The 24,692-nt window shown below is 45.9% G+C and overlaps 2 protein-coding genes across 2 annotated transcripts in view; both read left to right on the top strand.

The window, feature by feature from the left end:
• Positions 1-24,692, top strand: part of LOC144688937 (TLE family member 5-like) — a 647,395-nt gene that overhangs the window by 90,663 nt on the left and 532,040 nt on the right. The gene's annotated exons all lie outside the window — the stretch shown is intronic.
• LOC144688927 (guanine nucleotide-binding protein subunit alpha-14-like) overlaps positions 11,624-24,692 on the top strand; it is a 52,138-nt gene continuing 39,069 nt past the window's right edge. The window contains exons 1-2 of the mRNA XM_078555963.1: positions 11,624-12,015; positions 24,313-24,497. Coding sequence (XP_078412089.1) covers positions 11,862-12,015; positions 24,313-24,497 — 339 coding nt within the window. The 5' untranslated portion in view covers positions 11,624-11,861. The remainder of the gene's footprint in view (positions 12,016-24,312; positions 24,498-24,692) is intronic.

Genomic DNA, 24,692 nt, shown 5'->3' with positions numbered 1-24,692 from the left:
AATCAAGGAGCCATTAACAATGTGCTTTACATTAGAATGTGTCATACTGAAACATTACTGTATTAAAGCATGTGTTGGCCAGGGAGTGGAACTAGGGGTCACTGTTTAAAAATAAGGGGATGCCCATTTAAAATAGAGATGAGGCAAAATTTTCATCACTCAGCGAGTTGTGAGTGTTTGGAACTCTCTTCCTGAAAAGGTGGTGGAAGCAGAGACTTTGAATATTTTTAAGGCAGAGATAGATAGATTCTTGGTAAGCAAGGCAGTGATAGGTTATCGGCAATAGGTGGGATGCAGATTTCGGGTTACTATCAGATCAACCACGATCTTATTAAATGGCTCGAGAGTCTGAATGGCCTACTCCTGCTCCTTGTTCGTTTGACGATTTAGACAATGGAAATGAGTTAGAACTTCTGTCAAAATTGTGGCAGAGGAACAAGAATAACCCGGAAGCTATTCTTGAACGTTATCCTGGTTTGGGTCCCAGTGGAGAGCTCAAGATGGTTGAAGTGGAAAAATGTCACGATGCTACAGTAGAGGGCAGTCTTCTGAAGTTGGAGTATGTTGTCATGGCAAAATAGAGTGACCGCAACAATTAACTATGTTGTACCTAACTTGGAGCTGCTTAACCCTGATACTCTGAAATTGTTTTGCTCTCCCACAGCATTAATAACATAATTCACCCTGATTAAAATTTCCAAAAAATAATTAATTAAAATCCGCAGTGGCAATTGAGGTTTCCAGTAATCAAGTTCAAGTAATTTCTTTCAAAACGATGAATCCTTCAGTGTGAATATCATCACACGATGAACTATGTACAGGATCGTGTGGTGTGACCGCAGCACTGAGGTGACAGGCCTCAGAAGCTAATCCTTTCCTGTACAGTTTTCAACACATCAACCTCTGATGCTGTGATGTGGCAGCAGTCGAGCTAAAAGTTTGTCAAGTTTTCAAAATGAAGTGGGAATAATGTTCAGCTGATCTACCACCACAGTATTCGTAAAGGTACATTCCTGTAGTTCAAGGGTGAGAAATCATTTAAAAACTGCACACATATATTATCCAGGCTTGGCGCCAGCAAATGAATGTGGCCATTCAAAATCTGGAACAAATTTGGATGAAAGAAAATTAATGAAATATGACTCAACTTTCTCAGATAAGAGCCACCCACTATCCTTCCCTTGAAGAACACAGGCTGATGCAACAAAGCAAAGCTGAGGTTGTGTTGAATATTTTTGTCCTATTTGAAGGGATATTTTCAGTAATAGATCATACAAGAATTTGTCTTCCTGCTCCCTTCCTCCTGACTATGTTGAGAACATTGAATTGACGCTTATTGCAACATATTCGGGCGGGAGTGGGTGGGTTGGGGGTGGGGGGGGGTGGGTTGGGGGGTGGGGGGGCGGTGGTGGGTGGAGGGGGGTCTAAAAAAAGTCTCAGAATAAGGAGTAGGCTATTTAGGGCTGAGATGAGGAGGAATTTCTTCACTCACAGGGTGGTGATTCTTGGGAATTCTCTGCCTCAGAGGGCTGTGGAGGCTCAGTCGTTTAGTATGTTCAAGACTGAGATCGATGGATTTCTACATATTAAAAACATCAAAGGATATGAGGACAGTGCAGGAAAATGGTGTTGATCAGCCATGAGCTCATTGAATGGTGGATTGGGCCTGAAGGGTTGAATGGTCTACTCCTGCTCCTATTTCTTATGTATATTCCTTTCCAAGGTTTCAAAATGTGGGACTCACTTCCCTCAGGTTTATTTTGCTCGTACACTCTACAGGTTTTTCAGGTGCAATTACTGAGCCAAGGGGCAATACTGAGGGAACGTTGCACTGAAGAAAGTGACATCCTCAGATGAGATGTTAAACCAAGGCCCCTAAACTATCCCAAGATCCCCTGCAGTAAATATATGTATAAGTTCCCCAGGCACAATTAGAAATGCAGGGAAGTTCTCTGATGTTCGGGCCAATAACCAACATCACATCAACATCATTCATATTTATCTCATTGCTCTTTGTGGGACCTTGCTGTGTGCAAGTTAACGGCCGTGTTTTCCCATATTATATTTGATAAGTATTTCATTGGCTGTAAAGCATTTTGGGACATGATGAAGACATGAAAGGCACTGTATAAATGCAAGACCTTTTGTTGCTCTTTCTGGCAGTTTTTCAAAGGGAGGAAGACACAGAGTACAGCCCTTGGAATCTTACAACGTGGGGAGGCTGTTGTGCTACAGCTACCACTACGGTTCTGGCTGACCAGAAGACTCTCCCCTCTTACTGCCTGCCATAGGTATATAATCAACCTTTTGGCCATGTCATGAACACACCTTCCATTACCATCAAGTCCTGATGTGGGAATTGAACCCAGAGGATTTGGCTCAGTGGCAGAACCATGACCCACTGTACCACAAGACCTCCCCAGAACCGCAAACTAGGTTTTACCAATAACACTTCTTAATTTACCTCATAATCTCTCCTACACTTTTCAACCTTAGCGCTCCTTTGCTAGGGCCTTGAGGTTTTGCCAATATAAAAATCACAAGAGTGTTTGAAAAAGTTACTGAGGAAAAACAAATGGAGCAAACATCAGCATGACTAAATGCATAACATTTAACATATTAAATACCTATTAAATAGGTCAATATGAAGAAATATGGAAAACACTGACAAATCTTAAAGACTTCACATAAGTTCGAGTATGAAAATCACATGCAAGTCCTCACACATCCTGCTTAACCAGTTAATGGAGTGAAACCATAGGAAGATTGAAAAACAATTATTTTTACATTTGGTGATTTATTTCTCCCTTCCCTTTGGTTAGGAATGTGAAACACGATCTATGAGAAATCTGTAGTGGTTTGTTAAATCTGTTGGGTACCTGGCTATGTACGTCACCAAATCCTTAAGATAAAAGCAAAATACTGCGGATACTGGAAATCTGAAACAAAAACAAAAATAGCTGGAAAAACTCAGCAGGTCTGACAGCATCTGTGGAGAGGAAGACAGAGTTAACGTTTCGAGTCCATATGACTCTTCATCAGAACTAAAGAGAAATAAAAATGATGTGAAATATAAGCTATTTAAGGGGAGGTTGGACAGGTGGAGCTGGATAGAGGGCCAGTGATAGGTGGAGGCAATGGAGAGATTGCCAAAGATGTCATAGACAAAAGGACAAAGGGGGCGTTGACGGTGGTGATATTAGCGGGACACCCTGGTCCACTCCTCCATCACCCCCTACACCTCAACCCCCTCCCACAGCACCTTCCCATGCAACTGCAGTAGGTGCAACATCTGCCCCTTTACTTCCCCCCTCCTCACCATTCAAGGGCCCAAACACTCCTTTCAAGTGAAGTAGCACTTCACTTGCACTTCCCTCAATTTAGTCTACTGCATTTGCTCCTCTCACTGCGGCCTCCTCTACATTGGAGAGACCAAACGCAGACTGGGTAAACGCTTTGCGGAACACCTTCGGTCTGTCTGCAAGTATGACCCAGTCCTCCCTGTTGCTTGTCACTTCAATACACCGCCCTGCTCTCATGCCCACATGTCCGTCCTTGGCCTGCTGTAATGTTCCAGTGAAGCTCAACACAAACTGGAGGAACAGCACCTCACTTTACAGCCTTCCGGACTTAACATTGAGTTCAACAACTTCAGATCATGAACTCTCTCGTCTATCCCCACCCCCTTTCCAGTCCCCCTTTTTCCAATAATTATTATATTTTTTAATATATTTTTCTTTTCACATCTATTTCTATTACTATTTTTAAATTTATTTCCATCCATTGTTTTATCTCCACCTTTCAACCTATTTTGATCCCATCCCCCCACCCCACCTCCACTAGGGCCATCTGTCACTTGCTCATCCTGCTTTCTACCCTTAATGTCACCATTAACACATCCTTTAGTTAATATCACCACCGTCAACACCGCTTTGACCTTTTGTCTATGAAATCTTTGGCAATCTCTCCTTTGCCTTCACCTTTCACTGGCCCTCTATCCAGCTCCACCTGTCCAACCCTCCTTAAACAGCTTATATTTCACCTCATTTCTATTTCTCTTTAGTTCTGATGAAGAGTCATATGGACTCGAAATGTTAACTCTGTCTTCCTCTCCGCAGTTGCTGTCAGACCTACTGAGTTTTTCCAGCTATTTTTGTTTTTGTTTCACCAAATCATTGCTGCACTCCTCATTACCGAACCCATTATAATACACAAAAGAGAGGGGTTATGAGTATCTGCCATGTTTGCAGATTAGGAAAATACAGGTACCGTGCCCACAAGGGAACATTATGGGCCACATTCTAGCTGTTTCCCTTTTTACAGAGGAGGCATACATTTGTAAAATTCTCCACTGTCCATTATAGTTACTCTATGTTAAAAATATCCTGCAGCTGATTTACCCATTTACAGTGATACAGTCTGCAGCAGAGGAGCTGGGACTGAAATTATGTTAGACTCTTATCCTGGGAGTACCATGCCATTAATTAACATTCAACAATTATAATTATTTTTTCACAGTGACAGAAGAGACATTCCTTAAAGAAGAGGAGATGCTATACTCCAATTAACTCGTCACTGCCGGGACTGAACCACACTATCTGTCTGAGGGTTGCTGAAATTCATGTTGATGTGTTAAAATAACAATAGAATGAATTACTTTGCTAATGTCTTTATCAAGTGGGCATTCCGCATATTCTATGGTTTGGGGGTCCAGGTGGCCTGAAGCAGCCTAAACTCTGTTAGTTTTTGTTGATTCCAAGGCATCTGATAGGGAAACCCTCTTATCCTTACTTGCGATAAGTCCCATTCACCCATCACCCCTGTGCCCGCTGACTGACAATGGCACCTGGTTAAGCAAAGTCAGGGTTTTAAAATTCTCATCCTAGTTTTCAAATACTTCCATGGCCTCCCCTCCCTAACTCTGTAACTACCTTCAGCCTTAACACCCTCCAAGATCTCAGTGCTTCTCCGATCCTGCCATTGCGCATCCTTCACTTTAATCATTTCACCATTGGCAGACGTGGCAGCTGCTGAGATCCTAGACTCTGGAATTCCCTGTCTAAGCCTCTTCATGCCTCTACCCCTCGTACATCCTTTAAGCTGCTCTTTGAGCAGTTTGCTACATGAAAGGTGCTAAATAAATGCAAGTTGTTACTGTTGTCGCACTTGTTGTTGGTTCTGAGGTTCTGAGTGTTTTTTAGTGGTGCAGATGCAGCAATAATTGGACATTCAAAGCTTTTGTGATGTAGGATTCAAACATAAAATGTATTTATATGCAATTGATGTGCTGCTTTAGATTTCTGATCCCACAGTTAACCTCCCTTGTGTGATGGTTCGCAGCAGGATTCTGGTCATTTATTGGATATATTCAACCTGTTTGGCCATATCATGAACACACCTTCCAAGTCCTGATGTGGAAATTGAACCCTGAGCATCTGGCTCAGTGCCAGGAGCACTACCCACAATGTACCGAGAGTGAAGCCCTGATCGTGCATCACCCCTTTGGAACTTTTATAGATCTTAGGCTTTTAAATGGATCACAATGTAGGTGGTACTTTAAACGGATGTGGTATTTGTAGAAATGCATGCAACACCTCTTGGGTTAATGGCAAAAACATCATGTAGTTCCATCTGCCCTATCTTTTTCTCAGTGTTCCTCTGCTCCCAGTTATTGCTGCCTGTTGATAATGTGCTCTTTTTCAAATGTTGGTTCGCCCAGTGACAAGTCAGGGTGATCAAAAAGACACTGATTATGTTTGGTCTGTGGTGAGGAACTTTTATAAAGTTCACTTACAGTTTGCCTTTGACATTCCTTTCACCATGAGGTTTACAGAACTGTAACAGATTGCTGCTGATTTGGAGGCGTAGGATTCCGTGCAAAGTGACGGATGGCTGCTGGTGGAATGGAACATTTGCTGCCGTCTCCATCCAGAATCAGCATCAAGCACTTACAGATCCAATAAAAAGACAGGCTTTCACGACCTCAGGGTGTCCCAAAGCACCTTACAGCCACTGAGGTATTTTTGAAGTGTAGTCACCGGAGCAATGTAGGAAATGTGACATCCCATTTGCACAGTCAATATGATATCCTAACCGGTGCCCATATCATGGACAGCAAGCAACTTGATAGCCTGTTGCCTCTTTACCAATGGCCCCATAACATGTTCCTGTGTCCCTCTCCAGTCTGATGTATGTCCAACTCTCTTTCCATGTTGTCCAATGTAACTCTGGTTCAGAGTGCCATCTAACATGCTTCCATTAAAGGAAATTCAAATAAAATCAAACCCTTCACTTAGCCAAGCTCGTTACTTCTTAAACTGAAATGTTTCATCCCACGGACTACTCCTCCCTGCATCCTCAGTGATTTGAAACCACGACTCCTGGCACCATTCTCTGATTTGAACTCATTTGTTCCCAGGACTGCAAGCCTATTGAGCTGCTTATCTCTCTTGGACTTCTCTTCCTCCTGCAGCACCCAATCTTCGAATACCCAGTGAACCATTATTACTGACTCACCCCTCTTTATTTCGACTGTTTTTCTAACTTATGATACCTTGCATAATGGATCTTAATCGAGGACTGTCAATAAATAAGCATGCAACATCTAGTAAGATGATTTTACATGTAAAGTTTTCTTTGAAAAGCGCAGTTCTTACCTAATGAAGGCTACTTAGAAGCATTGTTAGGTCTCAAAGCTTTAGGCAATGTACTCTGTGCATCATCTGGTGGAATGACTGTAATAGATGGAAGAGCTTGTTATCTATAATGGAGGATGGGAAAATGGGCAGCATCTTGCTGCTGATTGGTCAGGCTATTTTGTTTGTTTTTTAAACGAACATGCAATTGAATCATATGCGGAATTTAATGGAGGTGACGGGAGCCTCACCCATTGGCTGGAGAGCTGGAAGGCCTGGCGCATTAAGTGCCAATCAATGGGCAGTGATGGACCTTCCCCAAGATCAAGGGTGCCCGGGGGCAGAAGTCCCACACCCCCTCAAGAGCTGCCAGCCAATCAGAGGCCTGCAGCTTTGCAATGCCTGGTTGCGCCACTAGGAGGGCAGTGGCAACTGCCAGTATTGCACCTACCTGAGGCCCAGGATTGCCGAGGGACCCAGGTCACAGATGAGTGATGGCAGGTGGGGGGTCGCGGGAGTGAGTGTGAATGGGGTCGACAGCAAGGACAGGGGAATGGTTCTCAGTGCCTCCCCCCACTTCTCAATGTCAGTCTCTCCCTCAATCAGGCACCGAGTGCCTTACAACGTAGGACCCTCCACCCTGGAAGTCCCCAAGTCTGCCCTGCCCTGGGTGAACATCAGCAAAGGTAGGATGAGGCTGTTTAAGTGGGCATTAATTTAACTTCCATGTTTAAGTGCCCTTGTAGTCCCTGACCTGCCTCAGCAGAGCCCACTCACCAGAGGGTCTACCAAGGTTCCAGTGTTGCTAGTCTCTGATTGGGTTGGCAGCACTGAGAACTGCCCACTGTCCATAATATGACTGCGAGCACAAAGGTGACCAATTAGGAGACCGCCTTCTGGAAGATTGCTGGGGCAGTCTCACTGCCGTTATATATGGGCTCGGGATCCCTGTATGGTTGTGAGGTCAGAGTCCCAAAGCCCATGGTAAAATTCTGCCCATTAATTCTGTTTCACCTTCCTCTGATGCTGTCTGACCTGCTGAGTGTTCCCAGCATCCTCTCTATTCTATTCAGTTGAGGGGTGATATAACATAAACCTTGGACTCAAGTTCTTCCCCGCATTGTTAATTTTGTCACCTTTGAAAAGAACCAATATAAATAAACATAAATATTTGCCTTGTAACAATTATCTTTGTTAAGTAGCACCTACCAGTATTGTATGGGTTTTGAAATGCAATAATTACTAAGTATCCACCTGGCTTGCCATAGCCATGTGACCTCTGCCATGAGGGAATATTTGGGAGCAGCCATGTTACGTTCAGTTCAATAAAGATACCACAATAGAAAGACTGTAGTCTTTGGGCTTGAAACATGGTGTCAGGAGTGCAGCAAAGATTAAGTTTTGAAAAACTGGAAGAGAAGCCATAGCTACAGAAAGAGAAGCACTGAAATGTTCCAATCTGTGAAAAGCTGCTGGGGAAAAAAAAACAGACAAGGAAAAGTTGACACAAACCAAGGGCTGTAAGTAAAATACTGGGTGAGACAAAAATGGCTCCACACCCAGCTCCTGTCAAAATAAAAGGAGATATGGGGCAGAACTGGCAATTTTTCCACTTGCAATGGCAAAACTATGAGATTGCAACAGATTTAATTAACAAGCTGGAGCCAATATGAGTAGCAACACTTTTAACACATATGGGGAGAGGTTGCTACAAATTGTATTCTACCCTAAATATATCTGAAGAACAGAAAAAACAGGATGCAGAAATTTTTAAAGTCTAGACGGCACACTTTGACCCCCAAGCGAACATAACTTATGAACGGCATGTGTTCAACATTAGGAATCAAGGTGAAAAAGAGTCTATCAATTAGTATGTGGCAGCATTGAGACAACTTGCAGAACCCTGTGAATTTGGGCAACTAATATATGATCTCATTAAAGATAGAATTGTCCTGGGCTTAAGAGATCCAGCAGTAAGAGCAAATCTACTGAGAGGAGAAACTTACTCTCAAGAAAGTAATAGACGTGTGCAGAAACATGGAGGTTGCAAAGCACCAGCTAGAGCACATGCATGACAGAACAGACCAGGAGACAGATTACACTGATAGACATTCCAGGCTGAAAGAGCAGAACAATTGCGGACAAAGGGCAGGTTCCAAATACTGCGGAGGATATCCTACCAATGAAAAGAAAGATTGCCCAATGTGGGGAAAGCAGTGTTTTAATTGCAGGAAGCTGAATCATTTTGCACCCAAGTGTTTGGTTAGAAAGAAGCCTACATGGATGGTCTCTGGAGAGAGATCAGACAAAGCTGGGAATAGAACTCTTCACAATAGCAGGAACTGATATTGTATCACTGTAAACTACTGGACGTTAGACCAGCTGACTTCAATGATGACAGAAGAGATAGTAGAATGCCTGAAGTCATTACAGCATTCCATACATTGTGATCAGTGACAATGACCCTCGGTACACGAGTGAAGAATTCAGCTACTTCACAAAGGATTAGGAAATTCTACACTGTACATCATTTCCGCACTATCCCCAGTTGAATTGAAAGGCTGAGGCGGCAGTGAAAATCACCAAAGGAATCATCAAGAAATCAAGCAAATCTAACACAGATATATACAAGGCAATCCTTGGGTAGAACTTTTAGCTCGGCAGGTGGACACCCCTCCCCCCCCCACCCAATTGGACGCAAAATCGTGCGAGATGACGTCAGGCGAGTGTCCCAGCGTCATCCCGCGCTTACGCGATATTTCAGTCGGCCGGAGCATTCAAAAGTCAGAAGCGCGCCCGCCGACAATTAAGAGGCCATTTAAGGTAATTAAAGATGCGATTGTTTCCGATTTTCTTTTGTGTGGTCTGTCCAATCTTACGGTTGGCGGACGGGCGAATCGGCCAGGCAGACTTTGCAGTTTTCATCCAAGGGTGGGATGAGGTTTCCGTTATTAAATGAAAGAAAAAGAAAAATCTATGGACAGCATTGTATTAATGTATATGTTCAGGTGACTGATTGTGATGCTTGCACATTTTTTTTCCTGATTTTAAAAACTTTATTTAATGCTTTTCGGGTCTTCAGCTCCCTGAGGCAGCTTTCTGCCTTCAGGGAGCTTTCTGTCAGGGTTCTCCCTCACCCGCGCTGACGTCAGCACACGCCCTCTTCTCGCCCTCCATCCCCACTCCAGCAGTGCTGAGCTTCTCAGTGCGCGTTTCATGTTAGCTGGCCGTTAATTGGCTGATGTGAATCACAGAAGCAATAGTTTCCCAGAATCTCTAACATCTCTACAGGCACAGGTGGAGCATCTGTTCGATGTCCCCACCTTCCTCCACCTCCTTTTTCCCCTTCTTCCCATCCTCCTGTCCTACCCTCCTCTTTCACCTCCCTTCATCCCTGTTCCTCACCGCCTCACCTCCTCGTCCTACCCCTCTTCCCCTCATCCTTCCTTCTCTCCTTTCTATCCTCCTCTCCTCTGCCTCTTCCTCACACGCACATACTTTTCCTAAGGTTTCTCTAGCATCTATATAAGAGAGAGGACGGGAACACTCTGAAATCAATTATATGTTAGTAACATGTAACATTTTATATTCTTCGACTGTATTTTTCTGTCAAGGTGTCACAGTGAGTGAGCTAGGTGAGGAGAAGGGCCGAATGGCCTACTCCCGCTCCTAGATTCAATGGCAACATTTTCCAGTCGGCGAGCGGGGGCAGGGCCCGCTCGCCAATGCATAAAATGACCCGCGGTGACATTGGGCGGGTGTCCAGGTGTCATTGCACGTCATTTAGACTTTCGGTTCGGTGGGCGCGTGGCTGAGTTGGTTGCGCACCCGCCGAACTGTCAAAGACGTTTTAAGGCCTGTTAAAACCTAATTAAAATAGTTAAATGAGCTGCCCGTCCAACATTAAGGTTGGCGGGCAGGAGAAGAGCCCAGGCGGCCTTCGCATTTTTCGTGAAGCCTTATCCACGGGCGGGAGGAGGCTTCGTGAAGTATTTTAAAATTCAATAAAAACTATTTTAAAAATTCATTGACATGTCCCAGCCCATGTGACACGGTCACGTGAGAGGACATGTTTTAGAAGTTTGTTTTTCCCCTTTATTTAAATTTTAAAACCTTAAACTGATCTCCCTGAGGCGTCTCTGTGCTCGGGGAGATTTCTGCGCTCTTTCGCGTGCATACCCCGGCTCAGGGAATCCCGACCTCCCCCCACCCCCCCTGCCCACACAGGGAGCGCTCAGCGCTACCAGGTGCGCGTCACGCTGGGCGGGCCTTAATTGGCCCGTTCGCGTAAAATGGCGGCGATCGGGATCGTACTCGCTCCCGCCCACCCCCACACAACCCCGCCGACCTGGGGGGGGAAAGTTCAGCCTTATGTTCCAGCAAAATATGATACAATGGCAGCACCAAGTGATGAGACTTTTAGCAAATTCTAGTGATGTTTAATTTTGGGATTCTTGACCAACTCCTGATTGCACCCCTCGCCCCCACCCCCTGCGCTCTGCAAAAAATATTGTTTAGTTAATCGCCCAGTTTTAATGCTGTTTAACCAACAAGTTATCGGGCGGAGTTTTACGTCAGCGGGATTTTATGGTCCTGCCAAAGTCAATGGAGTTTTGAACGGCCCACCGCACTATACGGACCCGCCCCCACCACCGCTGCAATGGGGCCATAAAATTCCACCTGCTGTGTCTTCAATACTTGTGGAAAGTCAAATCTGCTTATTTTGTCTTGCTCTTTTCTCACTGAGCTCCGTTAACGCCGACTTCCAACGTATGTCACTCCTGCATTTCTATTTTCTAAGTTCCCAAACAATACATTGTCAGGCAGTTATTGCCCGTCGTAAGCTCATAGCATTCATTCATGCAACCACAAATTCAGTAAGATTTCGGAGTGGGCGTGTCGCAGATTCTTGGCTCTTTAGATGATGCGAAACTGTTGCAGTATCCTTCCGATTATTAAGTTTCAAAGGAGATGGGCTAACTCTCTCTCTCTCTCTCTCTCTCTCTCGTCCTTTTTGTGCCCGGATTTATTTAAAAGGAACAAACTTTTCATGTTGATGTTAGACTAGAGAAGAAAGAGCAACCCAGAGCGAACCTCGCCCCATTTTAACTGGCAGGTCCCTTGCTTCAATGAGCTTCAGGTGTTTGGCGAGTTTCAGGGAAGTTTCACGTCAAGGTCTTTGGCCAGTTTCAGCTGTGTGCAAGCTGAAGGGCTTTCCAACCGAGTATGGCGTCGCATGTGGGTTCTCTACCTTGCTGTCACTGTTTCGGTTGTCTGTCGGAGGATGAAAAAGTGGCATCTAATATCAACAAACAAATCAACAAGACATTAAAACAACAGAAACGGAACCAGCGCAGGCAGCTCAAACTCCTAGTTCTAGGTAAGTGGAGAGGGAGGTGCCTCAATGCAATCTCATTCAACCATTTCAGTCGGTTAAAGCGCTCTCTCTCATCTGTCCGGTTATTCATTAGTAATGCTGCCTCATATTTTAAAAGGAGGTTTGAAATGTCCACTGAGCTGTTTCTTTCCTCCCAGTGGGAGTCAAAATTTCACGGAACATCGAGTGTAAGGTAGTTATGTTGGGATTTTACTCCTTCGCTTTGCGGTTGAGAGTTTATGAATTTGCGCTCCTCAAGCGAGAACTTTCCGCATGTGGGGATTTTGTGTCCGATAAGCCTCACAGAATGTGCCTTCCATTTCCGCCAATCGATGATGCATGAATCCCCATACCCCAGCAGACAATCCCAATAGGCAAAACGAGGGAAAAATTGTAACACTGGGCAGAATTTTTGGGTGGGTGGGCTCGGGAGCGGCCAGGGAATGGACTTGCCGACCACGATTGGCCCCCGGCCATGACTTTAAAAAAAAAAATTCATTCACGGGACGTGGGCAGCAACTTCACGCCGGCTGGCCGTTAATTGGCGCATGCACTGAAAGGCTCAGCGCTGCCGGGGTTGGGGGGGGAGTGGCGGGAGGAGGGTGAGCACTGAAGTCAGCACGGAAGGAAAGCCCCCGCTAAAGGCAGAGAGCTGCCTCAGGGAGCTGACGAATGTAAAAATCAATAAAAACAGAATTTAAAATCGGGGAAAAAAATGTCCACGCGCCAGAATGAGACACCTCAACGTCCGGAGGATGAAAATTTTTTCACAAAATTTTAATCTTTTTTAAAAATTAATCATGGGAGCCTCAACCCCCACCCCTTGGGTGAGGTTTCCTCAAAAATTCAAAGGCCGCCTGGCTGATCCTATATGGTTGGACGAGCAGCAAAAAAATCGTCGTCAATTTTTACTTTAATGGCCTTCATAGCCTGTTAATTGTCGGAGGGCGCGCTGCTGACTCTCGCAAGCGTCCGCCAACTGAAATATCGCACGAGTGTGCAATGATGTCGGGACGCTCGCCCGATACCATCACGCGCTATTTTACGCCCGATCGGGCCAGGCAAGCGCCCGCCTGTGGGGCGTAAAATTCTGCCCATTATCTAGCTTGAATCGGTGGACAATAAAGGTGCCATAAGGGGAAAAGAATTGACATTTCTACTGTGCTTTTCACCTCTTAGCTTCTCCTGAAGCACTTTACAGTCAATGAAATACTTTTTGAAGTGTAGTCACTGTTGTAATATAGGAAACCTGGCAGCCAATTTTCACACAGCAAGCTCCCACAAACAACAATGCGATAATGACCAGTAGCCCGGGACACTGGGGGGGGTTTGCACCCACCCGAGAGGGCAAACAGGGCCTTGGTTTAATGTCTCATCCAAAGGACGGCACCCCACAACAGCGCAGCACTCCACCATCGCTTCACTGGGAGTGTCAGCCTGGAATACGTGCTCAAATCTCTGGAGTGGAGCTTGAATCCACAACCTCTGACTCAGAGTCAGGAGTGATATCCACTAAGGCACTGCTGACATGTTACTGCATGAACGTCGATGTGAAAAAAGTATTCATGTAAACTCAAGGCACAAATTTACTGGAATTAAAAGCATGAGATCCTGACAAGAAATTGTCTGCAGCAGTCTGATTTTGACTGTCAACATTATAACCCTAGCCCTGGTGTGAAGCCACTTTATAAAGATCCATTGGATAATTTGTGTACTCGCATTGCAAATGCATCAAGACCATAAAAACAGCAAACCAAGCACCAGACTTTATTTCTGGAGAGATAGAATTGAAAAGTAGAGAAGTTATGCTAGACCTGTATCGAACCTTGGTTAGACTACGAATAGACTACTGCACGCAGTTCTGGTCGCCATATTATAAAATGGATATAGAGGCATTAAGGGGAGTGCAGAAAAGATTTAGAGGAATGATCTCAGAAACTCATGAATAAACACATATTGGGAAAGGATTGACAGGCTGTGTCTCTTTGTTGAAAAAAGAAGACTGTGATGTGACTTGATAGAGGTCTTTAAAATTCTGAGAGGCTTTAATAGAGTGGATACAGAGAGAGATTGTTTCCTTTTGTGAGGTAGAGCATAACAAGGGGTCATCAATATAAGATAGTTACTGGAGAAGTTCAATAAGTTCAGAAGAAACTTTTTTATCCAGAATGTTGTGAGAATGTGGAGCTTTGTTACCACAGTGTGGTTGAAGCAAATAGTATCAATGCATTTAAAGGGAAGTGAAACAAACATATGATGAAGAAGGGAATCGATGGTTATGTTGGTAGATTTAGATGAGAAAAGATGGGAGGAGGCTCAAATTAGCATAAATGCTAGCTGGGCTGAATGGCTTGTTTTAGTGCCAAATATCCAGTGTAATCCTATATAGATATGTACCAGAAAATACCTGTAACATCTGCAAAATATGTAAAGGTCTAATTTTAAAAATACACATTTTTGGCTTCCCTCCACTTTCTCCCAAGAATTCTGACTCATTCTGAGGTGTGGTTCCATGAGAGATCTCTGATCTACACCCTCCGTTTCTCAGCATGGCCAGTGAAACTTGGCAGCAATTCAACCATAGGGAGTTGCACAGGGAAGAGTAAACCGGCCCTCACCCAATGCTCATGTGCGCTTCCCAGCAGGGAAGCAGGGAGGGCCAGAGATAGCAATGAGAGGGGAAATAAAAAAGCATCTGGTCCAGTAAAGTAATTGCATTCACATAAATGCCTTTAATTCCATCTGTGTCACACTTGGACTTCCTGCTCCTTTTAAGTGACCTTAGTTATCCAGGTTTTCTTGTTACCACATATGAAAACACAAAATGTGCTGGCTCTCTTCCAATTGCCTTGAGTGCTGGTATGAATTCCTGGCAGTTGAAATCAAATGCTGTAAATTCCTGCTTCCATCTCCTTGAGACATGATTTGTGTGGGTGTAAATTGTTATGATGCACTTTGCTACATTAACGTAATAACCCCCCAGATCGAAAACCTACGTCTTCAGTAATCAATGAAAACTGGAAATAACACTTTTAAAAAAAAACTGACATGTGGCAGATGGAGCTATAGTAATGCAGAGAATATATCTGGGATGAGAAAAGTCCATTCAGTTTATCCAGCCTGCTCCCCACCAGCTCATGCACAAATCTACTTTTCCACAGACTTATTCCCATTGTTATATCACCTGCTGGAGAGTTTTGCATCACAAAATGAAAGTTTTGAGAATATTCAAGATGTCAAAATCTCCAGCACTCAGCTGTGTCCTGCTGCCTCCCGCAGCCAATGTTCTTCCCACATATAGCAGCAAACAATCAGGGAGGCCTTTAATTATCTTTACATATTTTACCTTAAATTCTAATCATCTCTCCAACCTCAACTAATCAGCTCCTTTCTGAAACAGTTAAATAATGTGCTTGCGCATATCCATTATGGAAGGGTTGTGGAAACTCTGCTTGGATTCCTTTGTTTTTACAGGAAACGGACAAATGGGGCAGGTCAGTCAATATTCTTCACCAGAAAGTAGAAGGCTAAGAATATATCATGTGAACAAAAATGTTTATGCAGAACAGCCAACAGTGGCACTAAGCCCTAAACATTGCATAGAGTGTGAAGTCTGTCAGATGGTAACATAGAATTATATAAAAGGTTGAGCAGAATATTTAACAAAAAAGATAATGCATATAAAATTTTTTCTCTCTCTCTAACCTTGATTCTTATATATAAATATACACTAAATTTTAAGTTACCCGTAATTGCCACATTTTTCAATTTTGCTGCATTATTTTGTGCTGAATTTTCTGATTTAGGTTGGAGTAGCGGTAAGGGAGCTACAATTCACCACAATTGTAGTTAGATATGCTGCAAAGTTACGCTCCTAAGCACAGGTATCAGTGCTACAAGATCCCAGCAGGGATTAAGATGGGCACATTTGGAAGGGCAATAGCATGTGAGGGCCTTGTATGCATCAGAAGCATGCAAAATGGGCAGATTATGGCATCAGTCAGAGTCTAACACTGATATGGTGCCCAACCTCTCATTTTGGGCCTCGCAGCTCCTGTTGTTGCCCTCTCTTAAACATGCACGTCTGAACATGAGTTTAGCTGCACAAGGGACCTGCCAGTGGCTGCCAAGGCCACTGTGGTGTTCAATTTCTATGCCTTAGGCTCCTTTCAGGCTGGAGCTGGTTACAGCACCAACATTTCTCAGTTTGTCATCCATTTGGCATCGTGGATGTTTTCAATGACACAGATTACAACAGCCTCAGTGACTGCTGCACCAATAATTATCATGCCATCAACCTCCAAGGGGCTCAAGAGATGCACCCAAGCATATCCCCCATCAGTTTTCTGTTGCTCCCTCCTGTTTTGTGCCACCTTTATCTACAAGAGAAAGGTGTTGCAATGTGTTCCAGTGATGTGCCTGGCATTGTTGGAATAATGTGGGAGCTGCGAGATGTGGGCGTGAGGCTTGCAGCAGTGGTGAGCTTGAGAGGGTGCATCAGAGCATATGAATGCTAGGCATGATAGCTAGATATTGCAAATGAGTGAGTAATGAGGTGGGGTGCATTGCACAATGTGTGAAGTTGGTGATGTGGTGGGTAGAAAATGACATTTTTTTTTTATTCGTTTATGGGATGTGGGATTATTGTCCATGGTGCTCCCCTGTATCTGCTGCCCTTGTCCTTCTAGATGGTAGTGGTCATGGGTTTGGAAGGTGCTTTCAAACGAGACTTCATGAGTCCCTGCAGTGCATCTTGTAGATGGTACACACTGCTGCCACTGCCTTCGCTGGTGGAGGGGGTGAATGTTTGTGGATGGGGTGCCAATCAAGCGGGCTGCTTTGTTCTGGATGGTGTCAAGCTTCTTGAGTGTTGTTGGAGCTGCACTCATCCAGGCAAGTGGAGAATATTCCATCACATTCCTGACTTGTGCCTTGTAGATGGTGGACAGGCTTTGGGGAGTCAGGAGGGTGAGTTACTTGCCTCAGGATCCCTACCCTCTGACCTGCTGTTCTGGCCATAGCATTTAGATGGTTAGTCCGGTTCTGTTTCTGGACAGTTGAAGATGCATTCACTGACCTTAGCAACTCATGTGAGGTCATTGAACTTTTCTGGCACTGCAGACAGGTTCACGGGGCCAGATTCCTTACATTGAACTCTGTGGCTATCTGCTCACATTCCCTGAAGAACCTCCCAGGCCCCTGGATAAAAAAGACCTTTCCGCCTCTTGGACTAAGGCCTTCAAAGCTGCATCAGGGAACCCGGTGTCCTCTCACCGGCCTAGACGCTCAATTGTTCCTCTTTCTTCCTTGTAAGAAGCTCTTTCAAGAATAGTCCCAACACCTGCTGCAGCCAGAATACAACTCCTGTTTTAAGAGGTGCAGACTGGCCTTAAGAAGTGCAACCTAGTTTTAACTCATGCCAGCATTTCAAAAACCTGGGCTCTCTGCTGAGCAAACAGAAGGTCAGCAGCATGTTTAACGCTGGGCTGCATGTCACAATCATGGAGATGAGCAAGTAGTGCAAAGTTGCTGCCTGAACTACCTTGATCGGGCGAGGGGTATCAGTACATCACAGTCCCCAGCCTACAAATGTGCCATATCCAATTTTTAACCCACTGAGTTTAAGGCAATATTGTACATAACTTAATTATATTTACTTTGGTCTATTATTTTGGTCTGACTCTATATATGGGTAATGAGAGATACCTGTTATTTGCAGTGGAGATGAGTTTTGGATTCGATTTCAAATCCTAATGAATTAACCATATTCATTAACATCAGAACTTTAATCAGACAAGATGGTTTGGCATCTCACAAACCTATTACTTGAAGAAAGAAAGGGCCTTCAGGAATATCTTGAAGTATTTCACATGTATTTGCTGTGAATTAAAGCAACTTGTTATGTAGGTACATACGATACAACAGGAGATAATCATGCAGTGGCACATTTTGCTATTCTGTAATTGTATGAATGCACTGCTGGTGTTAATGTTTGGAAATCAGTGTATAACAGATAAATGGCTTAAGTAAAGATGTTTTACTTGGTACCTGATCCAGTCAATACTTCAAGTATCTTTAAGTAGGGTCAGTTGTCTAGGACACTTTTGTATGGGAGGGGTGAAGCTATGCAGCCGCAGAATCTTTTTCCCTAACTACTTGGTTGGGAGGACAACCACCCTCTATTCAACATCATTGTTGCTGTTGGAGATTGGGTTAGGATGATGCATGCCCATTACCTTGCTCCTTTACTCCCTGTGTGCTGCAGTGTGCTTTTTCTATGGCTCCAACTTTGAGTTCTTTTCATTTTCCTCTCAGCTTGGGTCAGTTGTTGAGGATCAAACAAAAGTCGCTCACATTTTTTTGCAAGTATTCCTTCTGGAGAACTACTGAAAAATAAGGAAGGAAAGATTAGCATTTCTATAACGCCTTTCGTGACCTCGAGATGTAACAAAGGGCTTTAATTTTTTTTTATTCATTCACAGGATGTGGGCTTTGCTGGCTGGGCCAGCATTTATTGCCCATCACTAATTGCCCTTGAGAAGGTGGTGAGAGCTGCCTTCTTGAACTGCTGCAGTCCATATGGTGTAGGTACACCCACAGTGCTGTTAGGGAGGGAGTTCCAGGATTTTGACCCAGAGACAGTGAAGGAATGGCGATATATTTCCAAGTCAGGATGGTGAGTGACTTGGAGGGGAACTTCCAGGTGGTGGTGTTCCCATGTATTTGCTGCCCCTGTTCTTCTAGATGGTAGTGGTTTTTGGTTTGGAAGGTGCTGTCTAAGGAGCCTTGGTGAATTCCTGCAGTGCACCTTGTAGTTGGTACACACTGCTGCTATTGTGCGTTAATGGTGGAGGGAGTGAATGTTTGTGAATGTGGTGCCAAACAAGTAGGCTGCTTTGTCCTGGACGGTGTCAAGCTTCTTGAGTGTTATGGGAGCTGCACTCTCCTAGGCAAGTGGGGAGTATTCCATCACACCCCTGACTTGTGCCTTGTAGATGGTGGACAGGCTTTGGGGAGTCAGGAGGTGAGTTACTCGTCTCAGGATTCCTAGCCTCTGACCTGAGACCACAGTATTGTACCCACAGTATTTATATGGCTGGTCCAGTTCAGGTTCTGGTCAATAGTAACCCCCAGGATGTTGATAGTGGAGGATTCAGTGATGGTAATGCCATTGAACATCAAGGGGCAATGTTTAGATTCTCCCTTGCTGGAGATGGTCATTGCCTGACACTTGTGTGGTATGAATGTTACTTGCCATTCGTCAGCCCAAGCCTGGATATTTTCCAGGTCTTTCTGCATTTGGACATGGACTGTTCAGCATCTGAGGAGTCACGAATGGTGCTGAACATTACAAAATCATCAGCGAACATCCCCACTTCTGACCTTATGATGGAAGGAAGGTCACTGATGAAGCAGCTGAAGATGGTTGGATTGAGAACACTACCCTGAGGAACTCCTGCAGTGATGTCCTGGAGCTGAGATGACTGGCCTCCAACAACCACAACCATCTTCCTTTGAGCCAGGTATGACTCCAACCAATGGAGAGTTTTTCCCCTGATTTTCATTGGCTCCAGTTGGCAGAACCCAAACTGGGTGTCAGTGAAATACTTCTGAAGTGTAGTCATTGTTGTGCTGCAAGAGAACGCAATAACCAATTTATACACAGAAAGCTCCCACAAATTGAGACATAATAATGACCAGATAATTTGATGTTTAGTTGTCGATTAAGGTATAAATATTAGCCAGAACGCTAGGGAAAACTCTCCGGCTCTTTTTCAAACATTCCATGGAATCTTTTACATTCACCTAAGAGGAAGACTTGATTTAAGTCTCATCTGATTAGTGTAGCATTACCTCAGTATGCCAATGGAGCACAACCTAGGCTGGAATTTTCCATGCCCTCTAGCGTTGGGTATGTTCGGTGGTGTAAATGGACGATATGGAGAGAAGGCTGAAAGTTGGTTTCACAACATTTTGAAGCCAGTTTGCGATCATCAGCTCAGCCCGTCAATGGTAAGGCCACGTTTCCAGCCGTCGGATTTCGGGAACCTCATTGTAATACATCTGCATATCGATATAGGGCTGGTCCACCAGAATCGCCCCTCCACACTGGATCGTCTGCCGGTGCAGAACATGGCTTGACAACTGTGACGTGCCAAAGTCGGGACATACCGCCAGGGCCTTGCTCACGTTGCAGACATCCAAGACGCAGAAGATGCTGGACAGCAATGGGACCCTGGAGGAATGTCCATGGCATACTGGGTGGATTCTTATGGACATGGATCCACCACGAAGCAGTGCAAGGAAGTTGGAAAGTCACCATTGAGGGTCTGCTCACAACAGATGTTGGTGAAGAGGGTAGACAGAAAGGTCCAGCTGTGTTTGGGAGAGGAAGGTGTACTGGGGGTTGGGAGACGAAGGTCTAGGATTGACTGGGAAAGAAAGAGGTGTCGGTGGGGGAGGTTAGGAGGGGGGGAGCGAAGGTGTTGGTGGGGGTGGTTGGGAGGGGAGGAATGAAGGTGTCAGGGGAGTGAGATTGGGGTGAGGTTGGAAGGTAGGGAACAATATGTTGGTGGGCGAGTTGGGTGGGGGGAAACGAAGGTGTCAGCGGGGAGGATGGGAGGGGGGGACAAAGGTGTTGGGGTGGAGGTTGGGACGGAGGAAACAAAGGTGCCGGGGGTGCTCAGAGCGGGGAGGGACAACCAGGGGAGGAGGAGGTAACTGGGAAGAAGACAGCAACTGGGGATGTAAGTGTAAGGGGGTTGGAAGGTGTAAGGGAAGAATTTAAGAGGGGAGAAGGAGTGCAGAGAGGGGAGCGAGTCGAGGGGGAGGCAGTAGTCCGGGGGAGGAAGGAGTGCGGAGAGGGGAAGGAGTCCAGGGGGAGGAAGGAGTGCGGATATTGGGGGGGAGTAAGGCTGGAGGAAGAAGTCAGGGTTTCTGAAGGAGTCAGGAAGGGGAAAGGACTAAATGGGGCGGAAGTCCAGGTTGGGGGGAGTGCAGGCGGGGAGGTGAAGGACTGAGTAGGGTGGTGAGTCTGGTGGGGGGGGCTGGGAGGAGTATGGTGGTGACGGGGGAAGACTTTGGGTGGGGGGGGTGCGCGCACAAGTGAGTCCGGAGTGGAGGTGAGGGAGAAGTTCCATGGACGGAAGGGGTTCCGGGGGGTGGGGGAGGAGTTCCAATGGGGGAAGGAGGGGAGAGGGATTCCAGAGAGGGGGATATCCAAGTGAACATGTAAGGGAGAGCTCTGAGGAGTGCCTCCTGGGAAGCGAACTGAGGGTGGGCACAGTATGAGGGAGTGGGTCAGAATGACTGAGGGCAGAGTGAGGCAGTAGGGTGGGAGGCTGAGGGTTCAACGGTATCGGTAGAAGGGTTGGCGAGGGTGGCTGGTGGGGCCTTGGAGGCAGACACGGACCCTGGGGGTGGGAAGGAGGGAGCCGGGGAGATTAATGTGGATGGGGGCGGGATTTTTGGGAAGGAAGGGAACCTGGATATCCCTGAAAGAAGAGGGTTGTGGCTGGTAGGTCACAGAGGGGAGGTGGAAGGTGATGCTGGGGAGTCGACAGTGGAGGGGGAAAGGAAATGGGTGACTTGGGGAGGGGAAAGGATGGGGGAGCAAAAGAAGAACTGTAGCACTACCAAAGTTGCTAAATTGAAAGTGAAACGAGAGTCGTGGTGGGCGAGATCGGGCGCTGCATGGGAGTGTGATCAGTGGGTGGGTGGAGATGCAGGTCAGCTTAGATGGACAACTGAAAGAGAACCCCAGCAGGCAGCATTGAAAATGCTCAGGACATTGAGATGAGTGTGATGGAGGAAGGATCTGCGTGTGTGGGAGAGTGTTTGCACGAGGCTCCGGTAGGACCTGCCCCACACACACCTCTCCCTCCAGAATCACTCGTGGGCCGGCTGAATGCAGCTGAACTGCTCGTAGGGGGGATGGGGGGTGTTGGTGGTGGTTGAGGGGATGCAGTGGGAGGACTTAAGAAGCCTGTCAATGAGGCTGAATAACACCATTACACTGCTTAAGTGAAAGTGGATATATTTCCAGATTATAAAGTGACAAAATGTGTTTACCCAAGCAACCAACTATGATCAGAATTTGTTAACTTTTGAATGCCTTAGACTTCTAGGTGCTGCCCTGACATCCGTAGCAAGGATGGAGACAGCCCGTGCAATGGTTGGCCCTGTTGCCTCTGGTGCCTTCGACATGAGTCCTTTAGAGAGCCGAGGCCTTGGGGATCCTGGCTCGCTTTGGTTGTCCTCCTGTGGGCCAGCTGCTCCCTTTATGGTGACAGTAGACAAGGTTGAGGGGGTGGTAACAGGTCATCCTCTATACGCACACATGTGGGCGCCACTTCACCAGAGAGCAGGCAGAAGTACTCATCTGACACATGCCACTCTGTTGAGGGCTGCAAACAGCTCTGCGTGATGTTCCCCCACCTTCTGCTGAGTATCCACAATTAGTTGGAAGGCTGAATCCAGAGGCGTGTCATCTGACTCGGACTTCAAGGATGCCTCTTCCCCAGCAGCCCCCCCGAGTGACGGGGAGCTCGGCTGAACCTGCCTCCCACTGCTGCGGACACGTGTCCGTACGGTGACCACCAGATTGTGAACCCGAGCCTGCTCTAGATCTAGGGCCCACTGAGGTGTGTGTCTCTGTGCTGGTGGAGGGCGTGGGTAAGCACTGTGACAGGTCTTCCAGGCTGCTTAGTTCCAGCTCTGCAATGGAGGAGGTGTCCTCTTGGCTGGAGGTGAGGACATAGATGGAGCTGAGGGACTGGCTGGCTGAAGATGTCGGTCACATGGCAGAGATAATTAGTGCATTGCAGTACAGGAGAGAGAGCACTCACAGTTGTGTTGAGAGAGGGATGATGTGTTGCAGGATGTGAGGGTGTGTGTGAGAGGGTGTGTGTGTGAGAGTTAGTGGTGTTGTCCCTGGAGGTGTGAGATCCCTGTGGATGTGTGATGGGTTTGTGAGTGTGTGAGTTGACTGATGAGAAGAGTAAGTTAACCTGGTGGAACGAATGAGACCATTCATCCTGTTTCGGTATGGGTGGCTGTCCCCTTTTGCAGGGCATTGGCGCTGACCACCGCTGCTACCGCCTCCCATGCTGGATTGGTGATGCAGCTGCCTGTCCTGTGCCCAGAGCAGGGGTAGAGGACATCACTGTGTCCAAAAGGTGTTCGAGGGATGCGTCATTAAATCTTGGGGCTGCAGTCTTTTTGCCTTTCTGGGCCATGTCTTCTGTGCAGCAGTCCTGGGCTGGAAGCACTGAGAGGTATGCACACAGCTGCACTGTAAATGTGGCTCCAGCATGATGAGGCAGTGAGTGATAGCGTGGGAGGTGAATGAGAGCTCACCCGCCATCGAAACTGTTTCCTGGGAATGCATAATTAACGCGGCGGGATTGGTATGATACAGCGCGAGAAGCCACTATTGCAGCCAGAGGGTAAAGCATCGATTTTCCCGGCTGCTACCATGCTTAGTACAAATCTGGGATGATTCTGCCCCTAGATTTTGTGCTCAAGTCCCAGTAGTGAGTGAACTCAGGACCAGTGGACACAGAGGCATAAGTGCTAATAACTGAGCCACAATTGGCTTGGCCAGCATTTATTGCCCATTTGTGCTTAGTTATCCTGAGGAGACTGCAATGGGTCTTTTTTTTTTAGCAAGGTCACTTTCAACTGGAGTCACATTGGATACTTAATTTGGAAGATGTGTTCTACATAATCTAGCAACTATTATTGTTATTTTTTCTGGAGCCGACTCACAAATTGTGATTCAGTTTTATAACTTGCCGTAAAATGAGTTGAACATTTGACTTTAGGCTTGCTAGTCCAGCACCAAAACCACTTCACTAAACTACACTGTAGCTGATGTGTTTGAGATTTTGATTCTAGTCTGGTCAGCCTGGCAACCCAGAAATAAAGAGCCGTATATCTCAATCCCACCAGGTCAGATAGCCTCTTCCTGTTTACGCTCTTGGAGCTCTATATTTCCCCTCTCTCCTTGAAGAGCATCATTAAATCTTTCCAAGTTCAGACAAGCTGCAGGACACATGCACCAAGGTTCCTGGGTGTGCTTCCCTGAACTTCCCTTCCTTTTCCATGGAGAAACATCTCCCTTTCCAGCCGTGTCTTTCCAATGACAGGATGGCTTTGAGATCAGTGACTCACCGTGTAGCAGATTTGGGTGCAAGACAATGTCGAACTCGATTGTTCCTCGTGGATGCTTTGGCAGTTTTCCTTATTCTGTAATAATTGAGCAGTCTAATCTGTATGTTGGTGCCTCTTTTAAACCAGGCACTGGAGAAAGTGGCAAAAGCACATTCATCAAACAGATGAGAATCATCCATGGGTCTGGATACTCAGAGGAAGAGAGGAAAGCCTTTGCAAAGTTGGTCTACCAGAACATAATCACTGCAATACAGTCCATTGTAAGAGCAATGGACACCTTGAATATACAATACCAGCAGCAGGGAAATAAGGTAAGATCAAAATGAATGATGTTATAAAATGACCGATGTAAGCCTCCTGGTTTAGTTTGTTCCTTCTTGGGATTGTTGTAGTAATTGTAAGTTAACTCATTTCTTACTGCTATGGGGATCATGTGACTGTAGAGGCGAATGAGCCCTAAGCGTGGGGAATCTTAGGGGTGGAGCTTTTTTAGCTTTGGTCTTGGA

Source organism: Cetorhinus maximus, chromosome 13 (genome assembly GCF_964194155.1).
Source record: "Cetorhinus maximus chromosome 13, sCetMax3.hap1.1, whole genome shotgun sequence".
NCBI classification, from domain to species: Eukaryota; Metazoa; Chordata; class Chondrichthyes; order Lamniformes; family Cetorhinidae; genus Cetorhinus; species Cetorhinus maximus.
The sequence above is the reverse complement of the archived record's forward strand: the minus strand, read 5'-3'. Positions and strand labels throughout refer to the sequence as shown.